At 35.1% G+C, this 27,409-nt stretch overlaps 2 protein-coding genes across 5 annotated transcripts in view; one reads left to right on the top strand and one right to left on the bottom strand.

The window, feature by feature from the left end:
* The window catches only part of LOC108596865 (KN motif and ankyrin repeat domain-containing protein 1), a 32,199-nt gene extending 9,545 nt beyond the window's left edge, over positions 1-22,654 (top strand). The window contains exons 3-12 of one of the 4 annotated variants that reach the window (XM_017983017.2): positions 6,291-6,334; positions 12,147-12,421; positions 12,478-12,949; positions 18,320-18,705; positions 18,764-20,127; positions 20,552-21,007; positions 21,066-21,312; positions 21,370-21,582; positions 22,142-22,342; positions 22,399-22,654. In XM_017983017.2, the coding sequence (XP_017838506.1) occupies positions 6,291-6,334; positions 12,147-12,421; positions 12,478-12,949; positions 18,320-18,705; positions 18,764-20,127; positions 20,552-21,007; positions 21,066-21,312; positions 21,370-21,582; positions 22,142-22,342; positions 22,399-22,560 (3,820 nt within the window). In that variant the 3' untranslated portion in view covers positions 22,561-22,654. Of the gene's footprint in view, positions 1-6,290; positions 6,335-12,146; positions 12,422-12,477; positions 12,950-15,868; positions 16,260-18,319; positions 18,706-18,763; positions 20,128-20,363; positions 20,499-20,551; positions 21,008-21,065; positions 21,313-21,369; positions 21,583-22,141; positions 22,343-22,398 lie in introns of those variants that run through there. The other 3 variants (XM_017983020.2, XM_017983019.2, XM_017983021.2) reach the window with 3 other exon arrangements.
* Positions 22,655-23,363: 709 nt separating this feature from the next.
* LOC108595513 (probable cytochrome P450 317a1) lies at positions 23,364-25,390 on the bottom strand. The gene has a single exon (XM_017980766.2). The coding sequence runs from the start codon at positions 25,267-25,269 to the stop codon at positions 23,704-23,706; it is 1,566 nt and encodes a 521-aa protein (XP_017836255.1). The 5' UTR covers positions 25,270-25,390; the 3' UTR covers positions 23,364-23,703.
* Between the last annotated feature and the right edge of the window lie 2,019 nt (positions 25,391-27,409).

The following is a 27,409-nucleotide window of genomic DNA, read 5'->3' as shown; positions in this document are numbered from 1 at the left end:
TCAATCTTAAATATTAACTGACTGAACGAAGCGGTAGCCAAAGCACTCAGCGGGGTGTTGCCTGTTGTAATGATCAAGTTGCATATAAAACTAAAAGATAAAATATATGTGTATAAATGAAATAAAAGTCAACGCTGGCGGTCTTTGGCGCATTTAACGACTTTCAGTCAAGCTGGCAATAATTTAAACAATTCAGCATTTAATATTAACTACAACGCATCAATAAAACATTTCCACAATATACACTACGCAAAGGGTATTTAAGTTTTGTAAACAGAATAGTAACAAAATAAATACTTTAAAATAAAATATATTATAAATTCCACTATTTCTATTGCTGTTACTTTTAGTATTATATTTTTTAGAGTATTGGCTTAATAACAAGCTCTATGATTTCGTAGCTGCGACGCCTCAGGCTTTAACAGCTATCGATTGGGTGTGACGCATAAATAATTGCAGCTATTTATTTAAACATTTATTGTGGCCGCAGCCATGGCCACAGCACTGAGCTTAGCATGTGCAGAAATTGTCTAACGCATAATTAAAAGCCGTGAAATCCGCGCTGGCCAAAACACAAAACTTGTTTATGAAATCAGATATGCCAAAAACAAAAACACAAAAAAAATGAATGCGAATCGAAACCGGCCGTTAATAACTGGAAGCTAATTTGTAGCTACGCCTTTTGAATGGGTTGGGGAGGGGTTAGGGGGGGGGCTGCAACACTTTATAAGAAGCATAGAGCAGAAAATTCAGCTGTTGGCTCATTAACAGTTCGCTGAACCAAAAATAGAAAAATAAATAGCTGCATTTACATAAATTATAAACAAAAAAAAACATAAATCAATGCAACTTAAAATGTTTTTATGCGTTTGCCCCAGAGAGCTGCTGATAATTGAAAATGAAAATGACTAATCAAACAGATAGAGCTGAGCACTTGACAACTGTGTAAACTAAAATTGATAATTGTTACAAAGCAAACGTATTTAGTAAACACTAAACAAATGTAAATAAACAACAAATATAATTAGTTGTCATTGTTGTTGTTATTGGCGATGTTGTCATCGCATTTGAATAAGTCGTCAATATATAGAAATTATATAGAACAGTAAGCGCTCTATAGCAGCAACTAGCAAATTTTTTGATTGCAATATAATTAATTTATATATATACAACAAACATATTTTTCTTAAAATTAAAATTTTTTTTCGTTCTTAAAAATTTACCAAAAATTTAGAGATTTAATTAAAAATTCGATAATTATGCACATTAAATTGGATTTATTAACCATTAAAATATAATATTATTTTCATTTCAATAATATCAAGCTTAATATTAATTGTTTGCTTTATCCTCTGCTTGGATAAATAAATAAAGCAAACAATTAATATTAAGCTGACATTATTGAATTGAAAATAATATTATATTTTAATTTATATAAAATACAAAATCTTCTGCATAAATATATTTGAAGCTTATTTATTTACATTTATATATTTTTTTATATTTAATGAAAATAATATTATATTTTAATTTATTAAAATTCAAATTTATTTTATTTAGCTTATCGCTAGAATTTAATGTGTATAATTATATATTATATTTACATTTAATTTAATTTTTTATTTTTAACATTTTATTATTATTTATATTTATATTTTATTTTAATTTATTTATTTATATTTTATTTACATTTACATTTATTTATTTTTCATGAAAATAATATTATATTAATTTATATAAATTCTGCATAAATTATTTATTTATATTTATTTAAAATTTTAAAGTTTGTGGTAGGCTGCCTTTTGTTATTTCATTATTATAATTATAATTTTATGCATTACTTTTTATTGCCAACAGTTAAACTTAGTGGGCAAAGCAACATCAATTTTATTTTCATGTCATTTAGAGAAATCTCAAGAGATGCTGCCATTGATATCTCTAGAGATTTAAAACTGAAATCACTGCAACCAAATCGTAGGTGGCAAACTACTTAAAAGAGATTTTATTGATTGAAGTATCAAGTTACCACATTAAAGAGTTGCTACCATTCATAACAAATGTCTTAAAATAAATATTTAGCTGTGGCTTGACTTAAAGTTGATTCTTTCCCATGTTACTTTTATTTAAATCACAAATTGGAACTATTTCAAAATTTAGACTGCTAATCTTAATAAAAACTTTAGCTCTTGCTTATATTGAATGCTCACTGTATATAGCAACGCTTAGAGCTGCTGCTTTTGCTAATTGATAGCGAATATTTTCTCATAGTTCACCCCTCTTCATTAACTTAAAATATAGAAAATGTTGTGCGTGTTTTTTTTCTTCTATGTAGTTGACACATTGCAACGATTTGATTTCGATTTATAAATATTGTATAACGCTTATCTTATCGCTCGCTGTCTATTTACATATGTGGCATGACCGAGATATAACCTAAGCAACCAATTGACAAACTTAGCACTAAACGACTTTCAAAAATAAATATGCGACTGCCGCAGCAAATAAAGAGATTTATTTATATGTTGCAAGCTGCAAGATCAAAGGCAACTGCTGCCACTTCGTGGCAACTTGTGGACTCAAATGTCAGTGAGGCGACAACTTTTGGTTTCATCAATCATTTTTATAGGTGTTGCAGTCAGACTAGCAATATATATATATAGCTGTGTATGTGTGTGTGTGTGTGAGTTAGCTGTAAACGCTTATCGGGCATGCGACGCTTGTTTGGGTGTTCCAACAAGTTACGACGCCAACTGTTTGTGGCAGTGTATTGAACTGGTTTGGTTTGTTGATAGTTGTGTTTATTAATTAGCGTCTAGATAGCTCTCTCAATTGTTGAAAAGCTTAAGAATACAACAAGCCACAAGCTAACGCTGAGTATTTGGCATTGAACTGAAACTAAAGATATAACAAAATAGAGAGAGAGAGAGAGAGCGCACAAGCGAGAGCGAGCGAGAGCGCTAAACTTGCTTACAGCGCATAAAGTTCAACGGCAACTCGTAAAGTTTTTCTTTTTGTTGAATTCAGTTCGATGTGAGCGATTTTGAAGCGCGGAGCGCTGCACGTCGCGTAGTAAAATTGAATGAAAATCGAAAATCAGCATAAAGATGCTTAACAAACAGTTTTAAACGCATGGCTATTGTCATTACATTTGCATTTATTTGCTGCATAGATCAATCTACATATTTATAAACAGTGTTGTGGCTAATTAATTAGTCAGTCCAAAAAAGCTAAAAAATGTGTGCAAGTGTTAGTTTGTGTGGTTTACCCGGCAATATGTTGGGCTACGATGAGTCAAAGTTTGAGGCAAAGATAACACACCTGACGCCCACGGAACAGGAAGCTGTTAAGCGCTTTTGGAGGTATGTCGAACGATAAGCAGCAGCAGCAGTCGCCAAATCTCAGTTGGCGATAAGCATTTGGAATAATAATGAAAATTCAATAATATTAATTTGGGTTGGTTGTGGGCGCAGAGAATTAAATGTATGCAGGCAGTAGTTTATATATAAATATAAGTGTATGTTATTGTTTTATATTTTAAAATGTAGCGCGCATAGCTTATTTTGTTTATTGTTAAACAAAAATTGCATTAAATTTGATAAAAGTACAAAATTGCATTGAATTTGAACTAGAAATCAATTAATGAATTTAATTTAAATTAAATCAGCTGAATGCACATTCAAAATTTAATTGAAAAGAACGGATTTAACTCAACATTAGCAATAATTCGTTAATAATGATTTTGTGCGTGTATTAAATACAAATTGCAATTCAAAAATTTTTAATTGAGTTTATACCAAAATGATTTGAATCTTTTATTTTTTCGATGGTTTATTTTTTCCGATATTGTTGTAAATTTTAAGGCAAAGCTTATTTCGTTTAATTAGCAATGTATATAATGTAAAAAATTACAATTAATTTGAATTGGAACTCAATAAATGAATTCAGATTAAATTAAAATAAAAAAATTAACTCAACATCAGCAATAACTTCAACTCAAAAATCTTTCATTAAGTTTATACCAAAATAATTTGCATCTTTTATTTTTTCTATGGTTTATTTTTTCGATATTGTTGTATATTTTAAATAACTTATTTCGTTTACTTAGCAATGTATAAATTGGAATTAATTTGAATTGGAAATCAATAAATGAATTAAGTTTAAATTAAATCAGCTGAATGCACATTCAAAATTTAATTGAAAATAAAGGAATTTATTCAACATCAGCAATAATTTTAATTCAAATTGCAATACAAAAATCTCTCATTAAGTTTATACCAAAATGATTTGCATCTTTTATTTTTCTATTTGTCTCTTGCATTAAGCTGTAGCGTCTGCTGCGCCAATTAAATAAACAATTAATCAAACAAACATTTGACGAACTTGAAGTGTGTTTAGTTTTAAAAGTTAAACCTGTTATTGAAAGCTGCTGCTGCTGCTTCTTCATTTACTCAACTCTATTGACTCTTGTCACGCATATTTGTTTAGCCATCGACAACTGTTCAAATAGTGCTTTATATTTATCGCGTTTAAAAATAAATCAATGCACTCTCGAGTGTCAAAGAATGCGACAAATATGCCGCATGCGGCAGATGCCTCAACGATACTCAACGGAGCACTTGCTGCTAGAACAAGCGACAAGAATTATAATAAAATATATCAAGTTGTCAGCTGCATTTTGAGTTTTTGAGTCGTCTCTCTCGTCGGTATTTTGAAACATTTTTCGAAACTATGCGCGCCACAAAATCCACAATAATCTGTGTGCCATGCCCCCCAAGCAACAGTTGAGTTGACTGCGACTCATTAGTGAACTTTGCCTTTCCCCCTTTCGCTTGGGGCTTTGAGACTTGCCCTCTCTGCATTTTTAGAATGTAATTTTCCTGGAAAACTTTTTACATATGCCGACGTATTTTTCATTCTCAATGCTCAGCGCATTGCAATAAATTTATAATTTGATTCTTTTTTTATACACAAAATAAAAAAGGCAAACAAATTGCGCTGCCCTGTGCAAAGTGTATTTAGTAGTTGGGTTGCGCTTAGTTGTCTTTTTGTTGGCAGGACGCTTTGGTCAATTAGCCTGTATATGGCGCTGATGGAAAAACTTTGTCAAGCATCGTCTCTGTGCATTTTCATATCTTATTAAATTAATTGCTTGTCATGTTCGCCACGCTTAAGGCAACACACACAACAATAATAAGAGCAACAACAACAACAGCAACAACAACAAATGTGCAGCTGATTTAAAATAAAATAAACAAATCATGTTGAAAGCTGCAACTGCAATTTGTTGCCATATTTTTCATGTTGTGTGTGTTTCTTTCGATTCAAAAATTTATGTAAAATGAAAATTTATGCGTCAACTGATTTATGCGGTTTTCCGTGTCGCATGCATGAGCAGGCAACCACCCACCCCCCTGCTCCTCGTCTGTAGAGTTGCATCCATGTGAAACGAGCAACGGCGACGGCGACGGCGTCGCTTATTTTTGGAGTTGCACACCAAATTAATATGTTTGTTTATGATTATGATACATGCATCGTTATGCTCACAATTATTATAGAGACATGTTTTGTTAATTTTCGCGACACATGTTTCTTATAAAAAGTACTTGACCAATATAATGAAGCTCAATTTTGATATATCCAACAAATAAATTTTAAAGCCAAACCAGAGTAAAAGTTTCATAATTTTGAAACATAAAAACAAGCTCGTATCCAATTAAAATATGAACCTTAATTAAAAATCTTTCTTTTTTAATTGGCAGCAAAACATAAAACAGTTAGGTCAAGCTTCTCACTGTTGACTCACTTTCACTGCTTAAATTTTGAGCATATTTTTGAATTTGTTATCATTAATTTCTAATTAATATTTCATAGTTATATTAATATTCTCAAAGCTAAAAATAGTTAACTTACTTCTGATCTTAATTTTTACTATTTTGAAGGCTTAAGTATTTTTTTTTTTAACATATAATATAAAATTGTGAGGCAATGGCCTTAAAACTAAAAATACTAAAAGTTACATCTAATCTTAATTTTATTATTCAATGAACTAGCAGTTTATTCAAAAAATAATTCATTTTGTTAAATTTAACTAAAAGCTTTTTAGTTTTATTTTATATAAAATTTTTAAAGGTCAAATAGTCAAAAGTATTGACTTCCATTTTGAGATGTAGTAATATATATTATTTATTTAAATTTGTTAAGCTATTTGCTGTCTCGCTTAGCTTTGCTTGTTGTATAAAAAACTTTTAGCAATTTCTTTTTTAACAAGTTTTTGTTTTTGTTTTTTGCAGGTCGCTCGTTTTGCGCAGTCAACGCGCCTTCATTGAGGAAAACTGTAAGTACGAAAAACGTTGCAAGCGCCTGATGTGGGCTTTAGCTGCTATCGAAACGTGGCCAAAGCCCACACGAGCATTTGCTGTGTGGCATTCTATAGGCAACGGATGTGGGTCAACTTGACGCCCGCACAAAGTGCCGAGACACCCACCCATTAAGGCAATGCCTTGCAAATTTGTCGCAGCAGCTTGTTGCAACTCCTTGACGCACTTTCCAACTCTTGTCCAGACGTGTTAGCAAGATCAGCTGCAAATATTTGTTAACGCCCACGCAAGCAATTTGCATAATCAACACGAACAAGTTTTTGTTTTTGCCAAAAGCTGTTTGCGGGCTTAAATATTTGGCTTATTTAATGGTAACGAACAAATGTTTATGACAGCGGATATGAATTGACAGCTGTGCTATGTGGGCGTGGCCAGTTAGCCGGGCGTTATATTAAGCGAAATTCAATTTATTAGCCACCAAACACTTTAAAAACATAGCCAATGGCCATTTTATTTTTGGCTCTAGACTGCAACTCATAATTCAAGTTTGAAATAATAAAAAAAAGCTGCTGGGATTTTTTTAAATTTTAAATCGTAATTAATTGTGGTACAAGCAACAAACATTGCTTGTTAAATTTAATTAAAAACAAAAAGATTGAAGAATTAATGCATAAATTATTCTAAAAATATATACACTTAAATAATTAAATGCGCTATTATTATTTATTTTGAATTAAATATTATTTTTATACATTTTTAAATCGTAATTAATTGTTGTAGAAACAACAAACATTGCTTGTTAGCTTAAATTAAATACAAAAAGATTAAAGAATGAATGCATATATTATTCTAAAAATATACGCACTTAAGTAAATAAATTAAATAAATTATTTATTTTCAATTAAATGTATTATTTTTATTTTTATAAAATTTTAAGTTTTCATTTGGACATCAACAAGTTATCTGCAGTAAAATTTAATGCATATAATAATATTATTTAATGTATTATTTTCGAGCAGCTTAATTTAAAAGCTTTGCAATTGTGTTAAGTGTTCAAAATTGTTGAAAACTTTTCTAATTTATTACTCTAAATATCTTAATTACTTATTAAAGGGATCAATTGCTCTACTGTATGAGCCTCTCTTATATATTCTCTATATCTAAAGCGCGGCCTAAACTTATTTAATAATCACAAAATTTTCTAGAGATAATAAGCAATGCCTTAAGTATTTAAAGCCAAATCGTAGCAGGCACAGAACTTAAAGAATTATTTATATTTATTTGAGTTGCTACAATTCATAGAAAATCTCTTAAATTTAATCTAAAAAGGAATTCCCTAAGGTTGAGCTGTATAATAAATGCATTAAATATCCTAAGCCAAATAATAAGGAGCTTTGATTTATTTATATTTAAATAATATTTATTTATATTTAGTTTTAGTTTTAATTAAACGAATTCCCTAAGAAGATAGAAGCTATTTTTGAATTGCTTTGAGATTGTTTTAAAATTCTGTATGCAGCATATATCGCTTTTTTACATTTTTGTTTAATTAAAAATCAATTAATTTGACTTGCATTATTAATAACTAAATTTAGCATCATTAAGTTGAAGCTGTCCACGTTCATGCAATTTAATAGATTGGCTGTGGCATTGCACGTGTTTCTCATAATTAATTTTTTGCTGATTTTGCGCGCTTTACGGTAATTTGCGTGTGTGTGTGTTGCCGTTAGCTTCATTAGCTGCAGCTGCAACAAATCTGGGACACAAACAATTTCCACCCATATTGGCGCATAAACATGTGTATATAGTTATATAGCTAGTCGACATATAAACGCAACCAGTTTGTTAATTTTCGATTGAAATTCATTCACAACTTCGTAGCCGGCTTCGCTCTTCGTATGTGAGACGCCCACACTCAAAAAAAAAAATACAAAATTCAGTCATTACATTGAGCGCTTCACTTATGATAATAATGAAGTTCGCTGTTTCGTTTAATTCGTTGCGCTGCCAGCATTAAGACAGCAACACCAATATACGATTCGACTTGAAGTCAGTTATGGCCTGGACATGCTCGTAATTTACCCTTACTCTGTTTTTTTCGTTTCGTTTCGTTTGTCTGTTCATTTGGCTAATTTCTTAATTTGTATGTATATGGAGTATGCAGCTCACGATGTTTGTCATTCCGCAAGTGAACTGTGGCGCCTTTTACAGCGTCAGGGGCTGTAAATAAAGTTGTAAGCTACACGTACCGCTGATGAAATATGTATGCGTTGCTCTGACTTGATAAGCGACATTGTAATGTGAACTACTTATAATAAAATTGAAGCAAAGTTCTTCTAACGAGAGCATTCAAGATATGCAACCAAATCATCAGCAACTGTTTATGATAACGCTCTTGATTACTTCAGCAAGCAGTGGCAAGCAGTTAACACTACTGAATGTTGCAGAACATCTGTTTTATAGAGTCTACTCTTAGTTTCATAGGGTCTAATAAAAATGCTAAAGTGAAGTCTTCTTTTCATATACAATAGTATCCAAAAGTAATTGGACAAAACTAAAGTTAAAGGAACATACTTTACTGACATATTGGTATCAATGGAAAGGTATTCAAAATCCCTTTATTATGATACAAAATTGTATATTTTGTAAAATACATTTGTACTTTTTTTCTAGATTTTTTAGAAAAAATATTGGGATGCAAAAAGTTTTTCTTATCAATATTTATAGTGACTACAAATAAAGTTTTTCAAAAATCTTTTTGCTTATATTAAACAAAATAAAAATTCATATAAAGCTACAATTGAATAGCTAAACATATATTAAGGTTTTTTTGTACATTTAACTTTTAAATTTTTTAAATTCAAAATAAATGTATTTTTTGAAATATTTTTCAATATTTTTTTTATAAATATACCTTCTTATTTTTTAAATAATTCACAATAAATGTATTTTTTTAAATATTTTTTATACATTTAACTTTAAATTTTAATTTTTTATAATTCAAAATAAATTTTTTTTAAATATTTTTAATACCTTTAAGCTTCACTTTTAATTTTTTATAATAAAATTTCAAAATAAATGCATTTTTTTAAAATATTTTTAAACATTTGTTAGAAGTTGTAGTCAATTGTTTATGATTTGTAGAATTGGCTTGCTTAAATGTAAATAATTGATAGATAAAAGCATAATAATTAAAAAAAAAAAAAGGTGTAGCAGTAAAACAATTTAATTTTATATTAATACCTGCTTTGAATAATTTTAAAATTAGCCGTAGCATTTAATTATGAGCATATTAATAGAATTTCGTTAACATATTGTTAGCAACTTAGAATCTGCTTTAGTTACGCTAAAGTGATTTTTGTTTTTTCTATTGTAGACACAACTTTGTTAATGCACTAGTAAGATTTTTAAATGTATGTAAATATATGCATAAATATTTAAGCCTAAGTCTATAGATTATAATATTCTTTACTATAATCTTTTACTTATTCTTTATTATAATCTATAATCTAAAGTTTTGGTATTGCGTGGCGCACAAAATGTGTCAAGTCTGTTAATTAAACTGCTGCTAAATGCTTTAATCAACAAATTTATAATTAAGTAGAATAAACACAAACATTTCTGCAAATGAAAGCAAAACTGTTGCTGTCTAGACTGTTGACCGATTAGGCCAACTCGATAGCGCATTGCAACGCCCACAGTGCAACGCCTCAAAAGCGAAAACATAGCACATGCCAAACTTAACGAGCTGCTGTGATTATGCTCACACTATATAAACAAATGTGTGGGTGACTTTGGTTCAACATATGGCTGTTAATTGAGCTGCCGCCCACGCGCAAAACTGACCCTGACTGTTGCTAATTACAAGCGCTCATCAATATGCAGCTTATCGAGCAGCAACACGTATACGCCGTGTGGTGCAGCAGCAAACACTTTCACAAGAGACAGACGCACACGCCCACGTGCGTCGTTTTTATGAATGAAATGCAGACATGAAAGTGCAAACTGTGTAAACTTGACAGCTAGAGGGCGCCACCAGCTAGCGAGCGTAGGCTGATAACTGCGCTGAATGGTTGCGTATCTTATCGCTCATTAGCTGCCCAATGTGTTGCTTGGAATTCTTTGCTGCCTCCCCATTAGTTTGTTTGAGAACGTTGTGGACTAAACAAACGCGTCCCCTGAGCTTTCATTTATCGTTTCTTTTCCTCAACTGGCGCAAGGCTGCGCAAATGTTTCAATAGCAAATAAAATGCTTTGTTTTATTTTATGGCTTTTGTTACTTTGGCTTTGGTATGCGGCAAAAAGTTCATATACGTTCGCTTGTAAGTCCAATCCGCATCTTAAATTGATAGATTATTAAATAAATTACTGCTGCGCTGCTGCAATTATTTGCACATTAAACGCGAGCAAAGTTTGCTATCTTAATAACCCCAAATTAGTTGGAATCTGACGTAATTAAGCATAAATAACGATGGCCCACATACAAACACACACACACGTTTACTATTATAATTCAAATATACATTTTTATTTTTGTGTTCTAAGAACTGCGAGCGCGACTGTGTGTGGAAACGTGTTTTAAGCCTAAGCCGGCAGGTGTGGCACTGACTACTTAATGCGCTAACGACGCACAATAAACTAAGCCAGACGCTTGCCACACACACACACACACACAGACACACGCACATGCAGACAAAAATATACAAAAGTGACACTAGACCAACTTGCATATACACTTTGCACTGAAATTTTGTAAGCAAAACTAATTAAGCTAATTGAATCAACCTGCAGCAAATCGCTTCGCTTGTTTATAATTGTCGCAAGCTCTTCAATCTAGCTCTCATGCTCATCAAGCTCGAACTTACAGCAAATGTTGCTCATTCAATTCTCCCCCAGAGTTCTTTTAAGCTGTAACTAACTTACTCCTTTTAAGCTGTAACTTACTTAGACTTAATGCTACACACTTTGTCTATATAAATTAATTTAGACTTGGTTTAGTTGTAATTTATTTTCGCCTTCCTTCATCAACTTTACTTCAAATGCAGTAACTCTGACAAAATAAATAAAATATCTTTTCGTAAACCTTATAGAAAGGAAGTTAGGAGCTACACAAAATTGCTCAAGCTGCTTAAAACTAAAATAGTTTAGATGTTTCCAATTTCCATATTTGAATTGGTCAAGGATGAAAACCATTGCTCTGTTTTCTCTAAATTGTAATAGAAAACGCACTCAATTGTTCAGTCAAAAGAGAAATATATATTGTAATGGAATTGTATAATTTTTAATCCAATTTTCAAGCCAAGCGTTTTCCATTTCATATTAAATTTGTCTTTAATTTCTATCTCTGAATTTGTAAACAGACAGTTCTCAGTTCTATATCTAATTGAACATAACCATGTTCAATTAAAAAACTTGTGTTGCATTTCTTGCCATAAATAAAACTTGCATGTATATTAAATATAAATTTGTTACTTTTAAAAGCACAGTAATGAAATTCAAAATTCTATTACTTGCATATTAAATTCTAGTTGCTATGATCTCTAACTTCTTATACAGCTGGCACTTAGTTTGTTAGTGTATTAAATGAATTGTATAAGTCTTAACTACAACTTCCAAACACCTTACTGCATACTCTTTTAATCAAAGTGTATAACGCGTTATAAATCGTCGCAATCTGCGTTGTTTTTGTTCCTGTCAATACCAAGAAACCAAAAGCAGCTGAACTCCAATGCGTCTGACCTTGATAATGACATTTTGGCTGCACGTTGTCTGCACTTTAACTAAATCTCAATCTCAAGCGCTCATCTCTCTGTGTCTTTTTTATTGCAGCTCATCAAATGCCAAGCGGCAACAATGCTAACGTTGTAGCTGGTGGCAGCGGCAGCGCAGTGCGCAGCTGCAACTGCTGTCCGTATGGCTACCACATTGATTTGGACTTTGTGCGCTACTGTGAGGCGCTGGCCAATGCCAAGCCCAGCGAGGAGGAGAAGCAGCGACGCGATCGTCGACGCTCGCGCAAGTCCATGGAGTTTATGTTGGGCTTTGAGAGTTTGTTCGGCAGCGATTGGCAGGCGGAGCAGCGAGTGCAGCCGAAGCTAACTGAGGTGAGTCTCTCAAATGCGATATGCGTTACTTTTTTGCTAATAAAATTTGTTTGCAGGCTGCACATGAAAGTGAATCCGATTCGCCGCAGTCTGCTGGTTATCGTCCGCGCTCTGCGTCTGTGCCACGCTTCAATTACGGCCAGAGTGGCATGCAACGCGCCGAGTCGCCCTTTGGCACAGCTTCCTCCAGCTGCTCCTCCATGCGCGGTGGCGTTGAAAGCGATGCGGCTGTCTATCAGCAAAGTCGCAGCTATGGCGCTGCACGTCCGCCGACCAATAGTCCGCCGGAAACGCGCGCTTTTCTGCACGAGGCGCTCGATGAGGTTTGCAGCGATTTTGAGCGCACGCTGGAACGCGCCTCGGCCAGACGCCGCAAATATGAGCACAGCTCCATGGATCGCAACAACAACAGCAGCTTGAGCTTGAGTCTGAATCTAAGCAATGGCTACAGCTCGTTCCGGGAGTCCAAGGAGGCGCGCGAGCGTCGCATGGGCCACAGCACTTGGGATCGCTACTTTGATGTGGCAGGTGAGTGCCCAAAATAGCAACCACACTTGTTTTATACTTTGCTCTCTCGCTCTCTCTGGGATGATTCATGCGGCCAGTAGACGCGTCTTTAGTTCTGCTAACTCAAAAAAAGATTCAGTTTTGCCTTTTGCTTTTTTTTCTTAGCAATTAGCAACGCTGCCCATGTGACACTTTTACGCACAAATGTGTGAATAATTTGCACAACTGCTGCGAACCAGTGCGAAATGTGAGGCACAGTGGTTAACATAAAATCAGCTAATTAATTAAAATTTTTAAACGCAGAACTAACTATAAGTTAGTCAAATTAGATTAGACACACAAAATAAGGCAATGCACACCATGTGTCTGTCTGTTCGTCTGTATGAGCGTCAAGATTTCAGCAATTACAAAAGCTATAGACTTAAAATTTGTTAGGTAGGTTCGTTTATATCTAAGCCATAATTTACCCATATAATCATTTGATATTGCATTAAAATATTATAGCCTTATATATAAATTAGGCTGTGTCTTAATTTTATTTAAAGATAGACACATAGCATTTAATTTTATTATATTTGTGCTACAATATTTTTCATTTTTTATACAAATTTTTCATTTATCTATGCCAATAGTTTAAAATTAATTTTTGTATATTTTTTTTGCTATATATATGTTATTTTGTTAGCATTTTCATGCGCTTACGCACCACTGTGCGTTGCTTACTTCAAAGCATTATTCAAATGTTGCTCCAATAAATGTCTGTCTGTCCGTCTGTCTTGCTGTCTGCAACGCATAATTCAATTTTCGCTACAACTTTATAGATACAGATTTTTGCATCTTTTGGCATTTCAGGCTCAATTGAAGTTTACAAGCAACACACACACACACAAACTTCAAGGCGTTTGTATCTCAAATCAATTTCGCAATGCGCATTTGGCGCTCAATTTGCATGCAAATATATTTGTATACATAAAATTTGTTGTTTTTTTTTCTTTTTTGCTGTTGTGGCATTTGTTTATGCCATATATTTGGCATACACTGTGCAACATTATGCATGTAAAATAAACAAATCAAACTGTCGCTTTGGGTCCAGCGCTGAGCCAATTTTGATAAATGGCCTGAGCCAGCAACAAGCTAAATGCGCCCGCTTAGGCTTTTAATAAATTGCTTGCCACAGCTTTTCAATTGCCGAGCCCAGCAAAGTAGCTAACAATAGCAACAAATGCCAAATGCCATATGCCAAAATGCGTAAATAGATAAATTGTTGGTGTTGTTGTTGAGTCTTGGGCAACCTTGAAGGCCTAAAGGCCCAAAGTCTAGACAAGCGACACACTGAGCAGCAATTTATCGCAAAAAGCAATTAAGGCAAGCTCATATCAAGATCAAGCAGTGCTGCCAAAATATTAGTATTTAATAATTCAAATAATTGAATAACTATTTTCATTTTGCTATAATAATAAAGCAGCGATAAGCACTGCTATTGCTGTTTTTATTTTAAATAATAATGACTGCCTTATTATTCTTATTTATTAGCCGCTGTAGCTTTCTAATAAAAAATTTTAAAAAAATTGCAGCTTCAAATTTTATGCTTCAATATTTAAATAAAAATATTTCAATTAATAATTAAATATTAAAAATTGTATATATATTTTTCTTAATTTTCTTTCATTTTTTTAAGCATTTTATTAAATTTTCTTTCATTTTTTAAAGCATTTCTTTCATTTTTTGAAGCAATTGTGCTTTTTATTAGTTTCTTTGATTTTATTTATGCTTCGATATTTAAAAAAAAATAATTCAATACATAATTAAATATTACAAATTTTATATATTTTTCTTTTAATTTTCTGTCATTTTTTTAAGCATTTTATTTAATTTTCTTTCATGTTTTGAAGCAATTGTGATTTTTTATTATTTTTACTTGATTTATTCGATTAAAAAAAATTATTTTGATAAATATTATATTTATATTTATAATTTTTGTCACACATTTTTTAATTTCACAACCTATTTCTTTAAGCTCTATGCCTATTGAGCAACAAAAAACGCTTTATGCATTTTCTTGCTTCTCATGAAATCTTTAAATTTTCATAAATAAACAAGCTACGCCCTTTGTGTTCAATGTTAATTGTTATTAACAGCATATTATTACCAAAACTTATATTTGCTTGTTAAATGTTCAGGCAAACGAGACTGCAGTAATACCTTGAAGTATTATTAAAAGAGCTTTGCATACCTTGAAATATGCTTATGACAATAACTTATACTTTGATTTATTTTTTCGCTTTTTTGCGTCACATTATAAACAGCATTATCATTTAACGATGTGCATTTAAACTTATCTAGCAACTGTTGTCTAGTTTGCGATTGTTGTTGTTACTGCTTTTAGATTATTTAATTTGTATTTGCTGAGCAGCGACCTTATCACTCTTCCGCTCTCTCACGCTCTCTAGCGCTCTCTAACGCTTTCTATTGATATTTGTTAGTAATAGTGTGTTTGGCTCTGCTCTGCTGCTTTTGCACTGTGACTGTTAAATAATAACAAAATAGCTGCTGCTAAATGTTTTTGTATGTACATATGTATTTTATTTTTTTTCATTGCTGGCAGCAGCAGCTCGAAAATCTGAACACAGTTGGTCGACGACTTTCGAACGAAAAACATAAAATGTATTTTAGCAGCAGAGATAATAATAAACGAATTGCTCGAATCGAATAAAAATGAGCCAACGATTTATATACATAAAGCTGCTAAACAATGTCATAAATTATAAATTAACAAAATACTAACAAAAAACTGGAAAGTGTAACGAAAAAAAAAGCATGAAAGCCAAAAAAAAAGTTAACGACAACTAAAAATACATAAATCTAAGTAAACGAGCACGTGTTGCACATAAATTTATGTAATTCAATTATTTACGAAATATATAAATAGCAACTTGAATTGCTTGATTGATTATAATGCCCTTCTTGACAATTTTGAAACGAATTAAAAATGAATTTATTAAGAGTGAGTCGAAACGCATTTCATATTGTTTAATTAACACAAAAAACATTTGTTCGCTTCGCTTTTGCCAATGTCGAGTGCATTGACGGCTGCCTGCCTTGGTGTGTTCTAAAATGTGTTCTTAATTATCAAGCGCTGCGTTAATTGTGCCTGAAACTAAAATAAAACCAATAACAACAACTAATACAACAACAACTGTTACAACAACAACAACAATGTTTGCTACTGCAAATGACGCTTTGGCGCTGAGACGCAACAGGGAAGCGAAACGCAAGATCAAAATGAAGGCAGAGACGAGACAAAGTCCGCTCAAAAGTTGGTGGCAAGATTGTAGGTTTATAAATAATAATAAATTTAAATAAATAGTCTTACATATTGCTATACAATTTACAACAAAAGTGCAAGAAATTTGTATTATTTCTAAAATATAAATTATTTATTTAGGCAATTTTCAATTTATTTGTGTTTTCTTTAACAAAAACTAAAAATGCATCAATATTTCTAGCCGACAGTATGTAACTCTGTATATAAAGCAAACATTATGAATATTATAGATTTTTTAATATTTTAATTTCGCTAATTTTCTGCACGATTAATTATGCACGCTGCTCAATGCTGTCTAAACACGCGAACTTCTCTTCGCTTTTCGCCTTGACCATCTTTTTACAACCAAAACGAAAAGACAACTTGGCAGCCGCACAAAAAACACAAAAACTTTACAAAACATTTTGTTTCTCCTTTTTTTTGTGTTTTATTTTTAGTTTGTAGTATTATTTTTGGGATTTACTTTGACAAAAGTTGAATGCACAGCAGACTCTGGCGTAGAAATTGAGTAATAATGTCAAATGGGAACAAAAAAAAATAACTAATGCTCGAGAAAATGAAAAATGTCTTTGGCATTTCGCCGACAAGGCGATGAGTAACAACAGTGCGTATGATTTGAATGCGTATACTTAACTTAAAGCGTATACGCACTAACTAAAGTTGAAATCTGGGAGCGTAAATATTAAATTATTATTATTATTAATAAATGAATTAAGAATTATTGCTAAAGAAATAGTTAAATCAGGCTATATATTAAAAACAAAAAAAACAATGAAGAGTTAATGCTTCAGAAATATAAATATATATTTAAAAAAAATATTGAGAATTATTGCTTATAGAATAGTTACCTAAGCAAATGAATATATAAAAATTTATTGTGGAATATTTTTAATTTGACTTAATTTATTTATGCTTTATTACAACTTAAAGTGCAGCAATATTTTTAAACGACAGTATGAGACTCTGTATATGGAGCAAACATAAATTAATAATATTTTTAATAGAGTATTAAGCTTAATGCTTGCTTTTCGCTCAATTTTTTAAACATTAAGAATAATTCTCAATGACTCATCTTACTTATTTGACATCGCCTTTCTATGATTAGCAAATTATTTTAATATAATTAATGTATAAGCTCAGCTTTGAATATATATATTATAAATAAAGCTTACTTTTTGCTAAAATTTTTTAAATGTTATTATTATTCTCAATGACTCATTTGACTTATGCGACATCGCTATGATTAGCAATAGAACAAGCCCAAAAATTAATTATAATTTAATTATAAGCTCAGCTTTGAAATATATATAATTTATAGTTTATAATATAAAGCTTACTTTTTGCTCAAATTTTTAAATATTTTTAAATTTTTTGTCATCCCTATGATTAGCTATAGAACAAGCCCAAAAATAATTCTGCTTTAATTATTATTATGAAATATATATAATATAATTAGCAATGATAAGCATTACTAATTATTATTTCACAGCTAAACCAACTATAAGACTGATTTGCTCTATAGTACAGAGTTTTTGAAACATAGAATAAATTAATGCTTAGATTAATGCAACATATAATATTTAATTACGCTGCTTCCGTTCGATTGCATTGCTATATATTCGCCTATAGCGCAGACCTTAGCATCCCGGCATATATAAAGAGACAGCGCGATAAACAGACACAAAGAGAGCGTAGCGCATATGTAGGTAAAATCAATATTGAATAATAGAAGCGCCAGTCGGGCGGCTTATCAGTAACAAAAAGCAAAAAATGAGAAATAAAAACAAACAAAAGCCTGAGACTCTCGCGCTGTGCTTTTGGCTCGCAGTTTGTGCAATTTGCTGTGGCCAAAGCGCACAGACTAGTTTATCAGTCGATATTAAAGCTTTATCATTTATAACAAAATTTGCATGCTCAAAATGCTGAACACGTTGGCAGTCGAAGCCTGCGTGAGTCAATGGCTAGTCTACAAATTAAAATAGTGCTAAGCAAAGCGATAACAAGAGCAAGTAGCAGCAACTAAATGCAAACAATAATAAATAATATTAATATTACTTTTTTGCTAGACTCCTGCATGGCGGGCAATCGTTCGCCCAGTGCGGGTTCGCCGCGTTTGTTTCAACGCTCCAATACGCTGCCGCTGCAGCAGCGTCCAAGTCCCGCTGAGCTGCAGTACGAGAGCTATGTGCAGGCTACAGTTGCGGCCAATGCCAAATCGCCAGTGGAGCAGCAGCTAACGCCGCCGCCGCCGCCACCACCCAGGCGACATCATTTGACACCCAAGGCGGAGCAAAATGGACATGCAAGTCCCGCACAGTCGCCTGTAAGCTCCGAGGCGGGTCAAACAGCAGCAGATGCGCAAGCTTTGTGCCAAATACGCGAGCAAATGGCGCTGAGTTTGCAGCGTCTAAAGCATTTGGAGGAGCAGGTTAAGACTATACCGGATATGGAGGTAAGTGCGTCAACATCAACTGCAACTCCTTGTACTAACTGTTGTGTTTGTCCTGCAGCTGGAGCTGAGTTCTTTGCGTGCTGACAAGCAGCGACTGCAGCGTCGCAATGAGGAGCTGCTGCGTGGTCAGCGTCAAACGCCTTCGCCGCCAAGTCCGTGCACTAAGCAAGCTGCTCCATTGCAGTTTACGCCGCAGCGCATAAGTCCCGTATCGCTTGAGAGTTTGGGCACGCGCATGCGCAGCAACTCCAGCTCACCCAGCATTATTAGACGCGATGTGGCTACACAAGCTGCCAGCGCCAGCACGCGTGATGCTGCTGTGGGCTCGCAGCTTAGCACGCGTCATGTGGCCACACAACAAGCGGTTGCCATTTACTCACAGCTGGAGCTGCAAACGCACATCGAGCAAGCGTTGAGTGCGCGTCAGCAGCAGCGACTGCGTCAGTTGATTTCAGTGGGCACACAAATGTATGTGCCACAGCGTGAGCAGCGCGACAGCAGCATGCAGACTACGCCGGAGCGTGCAGTGCTCAAACATCATGTGGGCGTCTCCGCCAAGCCGGCAACACGTGAAAGTTTTACCAGCTGCAAGCCGCAGTCACGCAGCGTGGGCAGCTCCGAGCAGCGTGTTACGGATGTGCTTTGCGAGAAATGCGCATGCAGCAAGCGCAGCGTTGGCTGCAGCACTGAGCAGCAGCAGGCAGCGAAGCCCATAACGCTGCAGCAACTGGGACGCAGCAATACTTTCAGTTTAGGCGCTTCAGAGCCGCTGCACATCAAGTTGAAGTCCATGGGTAGCCAAACGAACCCAACGCTAGTGCAGCATGCTGGCAGCCAAACAGCTGTGCCCAATGTGCGCTCCACAGCTGCGCAAATTACACCGGAGCAGCAACAAATGGCCACACAGTGCTCCATTCCGCAGCGCAGTCGTCAGACCGACACCCAGGGCCTGCTCTGCCTTACACGCAGTGAAACCAAGTCGGAGCAGCTAATGGCGCCGCTGCTGCGACCACAAACCAGCAACGCCGGCTGCAATACTGTAGCTGATCCCAAGCCGCAACGCGCCACAGCCCACTCCGCCTGCAATACGGAGCAGGTGCATAAGCGTGATGTGGGCTGCGGTGATATTGTCAAGCCGCATATTTCAATTGCGTGTGCTGCCAATTACTGTGATTCCTGCAAGGAGGCCATACAACTGCTCGCCAAGGACTTTTCCAAGACTAGCATGGAAAGCAGCGTGACCACGCCCACGCCGCCCGCGCGTCGTTCCAATTCAGCGGACTCACGCATACCACGTCCCAAGCATTTAACTAGTCCCAGTCCAGTGCGGCGTCAGTTTCAGCGGCAAAATACGTATACGCTGCCTACGGCCGCTGCCACGCCTCCAAAAAGTCCAAAGGCGGAGCGTCAAACGCGTCTAAGGTAAGTTGCACTTCTAACTTTAATTAGTGATGACACTTTGGTATTTTTTTTCGACCTTTTCATGTTTAGCAAGCTTTTAGTCGATACACAAACCACTACGTTTTAGCTTTTGTCATGCGCATTTTAATTCCGAAAACAAAGCCGCATTTGATACCGAATCAGCGACTGCTATGACCTTCAGCCCTTAGTTTTCGTTTTGACTCTGGCGCGTTTGCATCGCCTTGAGCTTTGTTTGTCCTTTGGGTTTTGTTTGCTTTTTGTTTTGACTTTTCGTTTGTAACTCCCACAATGGTGTTCTCCATGTGCTCCGGACTAAGCAGCTTCACCTGCTATCCGTTGCTAGTGAGCGGTTGCTCTGCTTTGTTGTTAACGTGCGTTTCAATTTATTTTGCTTTTAACTTATTTTAATTTCTTCGACTTTCAGCTCCTTGCAGGAAAAGCCGCCAAGCGTTACACTCGATAGCTGCGCGCTGAGCGAATCACAAAGTTTTCTCAAACAAGCATCCAGCACGTCTGCTACAGCTTCCACATCTCAAGAGCTGGACTATGCTCACTTGGGTGAAGGTGAACTGATTGTGCGCGAGGAGAAACGCGTAAGCATCAGTTGGTCACGCGATGCGTCGCCAGCGCCTTTGAGCACAAGCACCAAGTCCGCTTCACCGGAACATGCGCTCACTGCTTCCACCGACTCCAATGTGGAGCGCGAAATATCACAGGGAGCGCGTAAAAAGTCCAGCACACCGCTCAAGTCTAGTCAAAGCGAAGACTCCCAGGTAACCGTCATCGAGCGCAAACCCGAGATGGAAACAAAAATAGAGCGCGGAGCTACCAAGGCGCAACTGCATCAACTGGCACAAGCGCCATCGGAGCCCAGACAAAAGTAAGTTGCATATTCTTTATGCCAAGTTACCCATTAATAATATTTGTATGTTCTACAGAGCGGAACTGGCTAAGGAGCTAAAGGACGCACTAAAAGTTATTAACGATTCGCTGCTAAAGAAACTTGGCTCCAAGCCTTTCTCTTCGTTCAGTCTAAAAGCATCCAAATCAACCATAAGCGAACATTGGTTCCGCATCTCCAGCACAGCCACTTCCAATCCGCACGAGGTCGAGGACTATTTGGATCATTTTGAGTCTCTATCCGTGCCGCTGCTGGAATATTGTGTTAACTTGTGCGACAGCAATGTAAGTGACCACTACTCTACAAGCAGTTGCATCTCATTATTGTATCTTCTTCTTTAGGGCAACACTGCAATGCACTATGCGGTCTCTCATGGCAACTTTGATGTCGTATCCATACTGCTGGATTCAAAGGTTTGCAATGTAAACCAAATGAATAACGCTGGATACTCGTGTGTCATGCTCGTATCGTTGGCTAAGCTTAAGCAAGCGGCACATCGCACAGTCGTCGAGCGACTGTTCCAGATGGCCGATGTCAACATACGCGCCAAGAAGGTAGGTAATGCCACAGACTATATCGAATCCATTGCACCAAAAGCAGCGTATGTTACCTTAGGGAAAACTCTTGCAAAAATGTTTCAATTCATTTTCATCAATTAATGCAACTAACGTTCAAATCAAGCAAGACTTGATGAAGAAGTCTTTCGTTCATATATAAATATATAAAAAATATATAAAAAATAAATATAAATACACTATAAATTGTCAAGTAATATAAAATTGACTAAAAACCACATTGTCCTAAATAGTTTCTATACTTTATAGTTATATAAAAACAAAAGCTCAAATTTTAGCATGGCATGGAAATAAATCTTTAAAGATTCAGTTTCAATTCCAAAAATCATTAACCAAATCATTTGATTTGATTTTAATATACCATAAATTGTAGTTAACTATATAAAATACTAAGTACTTGAACTGATCGTAACATGCGCTAGTTTGGGGCACATCAATATACAACGTGGCTAATCGATATAAACTCTTTGGCTAATTGTCAACTGTTTTAACCAAACCATATCCCTCACCCACCTCAATTGCTTTAATCCCTTTGCAGCACTGCCAAACCGCATTGATGCTCGCTGTGTCGCATGGTAATGGCGACATGGTCAACATGCTGCTGGACGCCGGCGCTGACATTAACATACAGGACGAGGATGGCAGCACTGCGCTTATGTGCGCCGCCGAGCATGGACGTGTGGATATTGTTAAGCATTTGTTATCGCAGCAAGAATGCGATTCACTGGTACAGGATGTGGTAAGCAGTTTAGGCAGTAAATTTAGCTTGAGTTGTAAACTCATTTTCGTTTACAGGATGGCAGCACAGCTTTCAAAATTGCCTGGCAGGCTGGACATCGCGATGTGGGTTTGCTGCTCTATGTGCATGAGCAGATGCTGCGCAGTAAATTGCCCAATCGTGGTGAGTCCACGCGCAAGTCGCTGCCGCTGCCCGCACGTCCCAAGCCAACGAAGTGAGCCATGTTTTTGTATTAGCGGCCAAAATGTCGAACAAAGTTAGTTGTTAGTTTTGAATTTAGCGAAACATTCCAGCGCTCAACTAAAAACTTGATAATCATTTTCACAAATTGATTTTTATTTATTCTACACTTAATGTTCAATTTGTAGTACTTAAGCCCAAACAAAAAGCAGTTTAACTAATTTTAACATTCATTTTATATCAGCTACTTATGCATAGACCTAAGCTTAAGTTTAACAACAATAAGTAGCAGCCATATCAACAAACGACAATGCTAACTATACGAAATAAATTAACAATCAAATACATTAGACTACGATAATTAATTGTAATACGCACTCAAAATATCGAGACAATTTCACAAATATTTTCAAACGTACAATTGTATTTAATATTAATTCAAGTGCACACACACAACCAAAACACATGCCATGTATGTAAATCAGTTGTGCCCCGAGTATATAAATAAACTAATTTGATAAATAAAAAAAGTTGCCTTTTGATTTGTTTGTTTCTTTGTGACGGATGCAATTAGCTGACTAATTGTTTTAATTTAAATGCTATTTTTTTTATAAATTCTAAGCAAGCAGCCAAAACTTTAATATGAATGAATTCAACAGCAACGCACTGTGGTTTGTATGGCGAAAATATGTGGCAAATATAAATCTATTTCATTGATTGGAAAAGTTAATATTGAAATAGTTAAGCGTTACTTAAAAGGTTTTATAATTTTAAACATTTTTTGTTTATAATATATTCAAAGTTGAAGTAATTTTCCAATAATTTTTTAAATAGAGACAAGTATTCGTATTCAACGTATTTATTTTTATAAGCTGAGTTCATTTTAATTTTAATTGCAAATTTTAGCTTTGTACCACTGTGCGCCCACAAATATTATGCTTATTATTGCTATTTTGTTTGAATAAATAAAATAGGATGGAAATTTAATTATAGACTCTAAATTAAAAGTTAATTATAGTTTGTATTTCTAATGCTGACTATGAATTGATATTTCGGCTCAAAATTGTTGGCATATAGTAAGGTAATAATTAAGTTTGTCATTTTTATAGCATTGCTCTAAGCTAATTAGCTAAATAATTAGATTATTAAATGTGGAATGTTTGGAATTTAAATTCTTGCTGCTACAGCGCGCGCTCCTCGTTGCCGGGCTCAACGACGCCCAGCGGCGTAAGCTGCAGCGCAACGCCATCCTCAATGCTCACTAAGGGACGCTTGGAGTTGAGCGTAAACTCGAATTCAAGCAGCAGCAGCGCTAGAGCTAAGCGCAGCTGTAGTTGGGCAAACTGAATGCCAATGCAATCGCGCACACCAACGCCAAAGCCAAACCAAGTGGTTTGCTCATTGAGTGAATTGCGTGGACTGCCCCAACGCTCGGGCATGAATTTGTGTGGCTCTGGATAATACTCTGGATCGTTATGTATGGCGTGAGTGGGAATTATAACGAACAGCTCTTTGAACAGCGTATACTTAATATGCTCGGGCACAACAAAATCGTTGAGCACGCGGCGCATTATATAAGGCGTAATGGGATGCAGACGCAGCGTTTCGAGTATAACATGACCCATTAAAGTTAAAGATTGAACGCATTCAAAGCTTAAATTGTTGTCATGACGCTCCAGAGCGGCTTTAAGCTCCTGACGCAGCTGCGACTGCACTTCAGTATGCAATGCCAACTCATAGAGCACGCAGGTTAAAGTGTTGGAAGTTTGTTCATAACCAGCTTTGAGAAAAACAAACGCATGCGCCGCCAGCTCGTGTTGCAAATGCAACTTTAGCACCTTATCCGCTTCATATTCATGTGTGGTCAACTCCAACGCTTTAATGTCCAGCAGCAGCTGCATATAGTCCTGTCTACGCACGCCGCTTGCCTCACGTTGCTGCACCACATCCTCCAGCAGCTGCAGAAAATATTGCTCCGCCGGCTTTGGTGTTAGACGCATGCGAAATGCGCGACAAAAGTTGGGAAAACGTATCATCATTAGATTCATTAGATAGCCATGTTTGCGCGTGCTCAGCACCAGCTCCGTCATGCGCTCGAATTCATCCAGCGCATATTTCTGACGCTGCTCAGCTGTCAAACCAAAAACGCAGCTGGCCAGCGAGCTCAACACATAGCGACGCATTAGCTTTTGTATATGCAACGTGGCATGCGATTGCTTCATCAATGTGCTGCTTACTGTAAGCAGCAACTGCTCCGCTTCCTCATACAAACTGCCATAGAGCCAGGACATGCGGCTTAGCTCGAAAGTAGGATCAAGTTTCTGTCGCATTTCCTTCCAGCTGTTGCAACGTAGTCCATATAGATCGCCAGACAGCGGATCTGACTTTTGATTGCAGTAAATGCCGCGATCATTGAAATTGGAAAAGTCTTTAACCATTATAAGTCGTATAAGCTCGCGATCCAGCACCAAAGCGCGCGGCTGCAGCAGCGCATAGAAACCGCAGAACGGGCCGCTGCCTTTAAATTTTTTGTATATCTCCGTATAATGCGCTGACTTGCCCGCCTCTGTGCTTAGCGACTGCGTTGCCAGCTGCTTTATAATGGGCCACAATTTCTTGGGACGCTCATGCGGTATGCCCAGGTAGCGCCAATAGTCGCGCTGATAACGCGCCGCCATTACCAGCAGCGCCAGCAAACAAAGCACAATGATGCCCAAAATCATAAATATAATCCACATGTTTTTCATTATTGCTTGATATTGGTTTTTTACACAAGTTCTGATTTACGTCGCTTAATAATTATTTTCTAAACATTTGTTTTCATTTTTGTATTGCACACTTGAGTGTTCCGTGCCGTACTCAATGATCTAATGCGAATTATTTTCTATTAAAATTTTGTTACGTTCATTGCCGCAGCGCGCGCTCTCATCGACTGACTGCAACATTATTAACGTTTGTGAGTACTGAGAGTTTTGGCCAGAGAGCTTTTCAATTGGCAGCGAGTGCGCTACTGCTTTTGGTGCGGCTTAAGCCTTAACTCGTTTAGCTCAGTGGGCGTGCAGTTGAGGCCACGTTACGTATACGCAATGTCAATGTCTGTGTGTTCGCCTACGTGTGTTTTTGATCTCTGCTCGCCTCTTAATTGTTGCTCGTCTGGCTTTTTTTACAGCGCACTTCAGCAGTCAACCAAACCGAGCGCACTCTCAACTCAACTCAACTCAATTCGCATTATCTTTATACTATACTAAAATTTAAAGTTCACATACGTCGACTATCAATTGCTCCATTTTGTTTTATTTTTGGCTTAGATAAAAGCAATTTTATGACGCGGGGTTCACCATCTAAGTTGCGCCATAAACTAAAGTATTTGTTCAATGAGTAAATGTTTATTGTGCGCTTATTGTTCAAGCTTGTAACTATTTGAGCGGCGGCGGCGTTACTCATAAATTGTTGCCAATCGGAGAGCGCTTAATGTTTAGTACACATTCCACTTTTAATTCATATACTATGCATGTTTGTAGTTTGAATTGTAACTAGCATTGGCTTTTCACGCCCAATTAGCGCCCAAATGTTATACAATAATAATAGCAACAAGTCGCTTGACCAACGAAAATAAACAAAATAAAAAGCTTTTCGATTTGTTGTTTTTGTTGCAAACACTTTCTGCACTTGAAATCAAAATCTAATCAATTTGTACATTTTTTTTAGCGGCTTCATACATCAAACGTTGAGTATGAAACTTTTAAAGCTTTTGTGATTTATGTAAAATGTATATTGAATTATTTTAATGTACTTAACTATTTTTAGCAACAGTTGCAGGTGAAAATATTAAAAAATATTCAAACAGAAATTAAAGTAAGTTAGCGGTTAAACAAATTTAATGAAAACAATTTATATTTAATTTTTCTATTAAGACTTGAGAAATTCTTTTAAGATTTTCACACAATAAAGAAAATCTGAGCTGAACGCAGATTGAGAACTGATCGACAAGCGTTTCTCTCAACTTTATTTTGAGAGAGTCAAGTAAATCACTTATAGCCTTCAAAGAAATTATTTCTTATGCAAACAATTTGATTTAAATTCTGCTACTAATGCTGATACATTGCAATACTTGTTCTTTTGTTTTTTTTCATTGATAACAGCTATCGACCTATTGTCAGATAACGCATATTTCGTTCAGATTGCGCTACTAACTTAAGTTTTGGTCGCCAATGTACTTAAAAATAAACGCAATTTTAGTCAGCGTAGACCTATCCCAATGTATGCGAATTTATTATAAATATTTGTCATTTAAAATGCTGTTAGGTCTACATAAATAAATGCTGGCTTAAGAGATGTTCGTTTGCATAAGCAAACATAACACTTATCTATATTACTTAGTTAATAACGACTTTTGATAAAATAGTAACCATGACAAGCAGCTATATATAAATAGCTATAAGTTATAAAATTACGATGCAACTAAATATTATTTTTAAAATAAAATATATTCTATATACTTAGAATAATCCATAAATAACTAATAAATAATAAAGTAAAATATGAGAATAAATAATATAATAATATTTTTAAAATAAAATACATAAACAGTTACTAAGAATAGTGCATAAATAATAAAGTAAGATGAAAATATGAGAATAGAATAAAAATAAGAATAGTTCATAAGAATAGTTAATAAATAATAAAGTAAAATATGAGAAAAAATAATAATATTTTTAAAATAAAATGTAAATACATATTCAGATACTAAGAATAGTTCATAAATAATCAATAAATAAGAAAGTACAATATGAGAATAGAATAAGAATAATCCATAAATATTTAAAAAATATTAAATTAAAATATGAGAATAAATAATATAATAATATTTTAAAAATAAAATACATA

Source organism: Drosophila busckii, chromosome 2R (assembly GCF_011750605.1).
Source record: "Drosophila busckii strain San Diego stock center, stock number 13000-0081.31 chromosome 2R, ASM1175060v1, whole genome shotgun sequence".
NCBI classification, from domain to species: Eukaryota; Metazoa; Arthropoda; class Insecta; order Diptera; family Drosophilidae; genus Drosophila; species Drosophila busckii.
This window is presented reverse-complemented; position numbering and strand designations above follow the sequence as displayed.

Coding starts and splice junctions, on each gene's coding strand:
- LOC108595513 (XM_017980766.2), bottom strand. CDS start 25,269: ATGAAAAACATGTGGATTATATTTATGATTTTGGGCATCATTGTGCTT.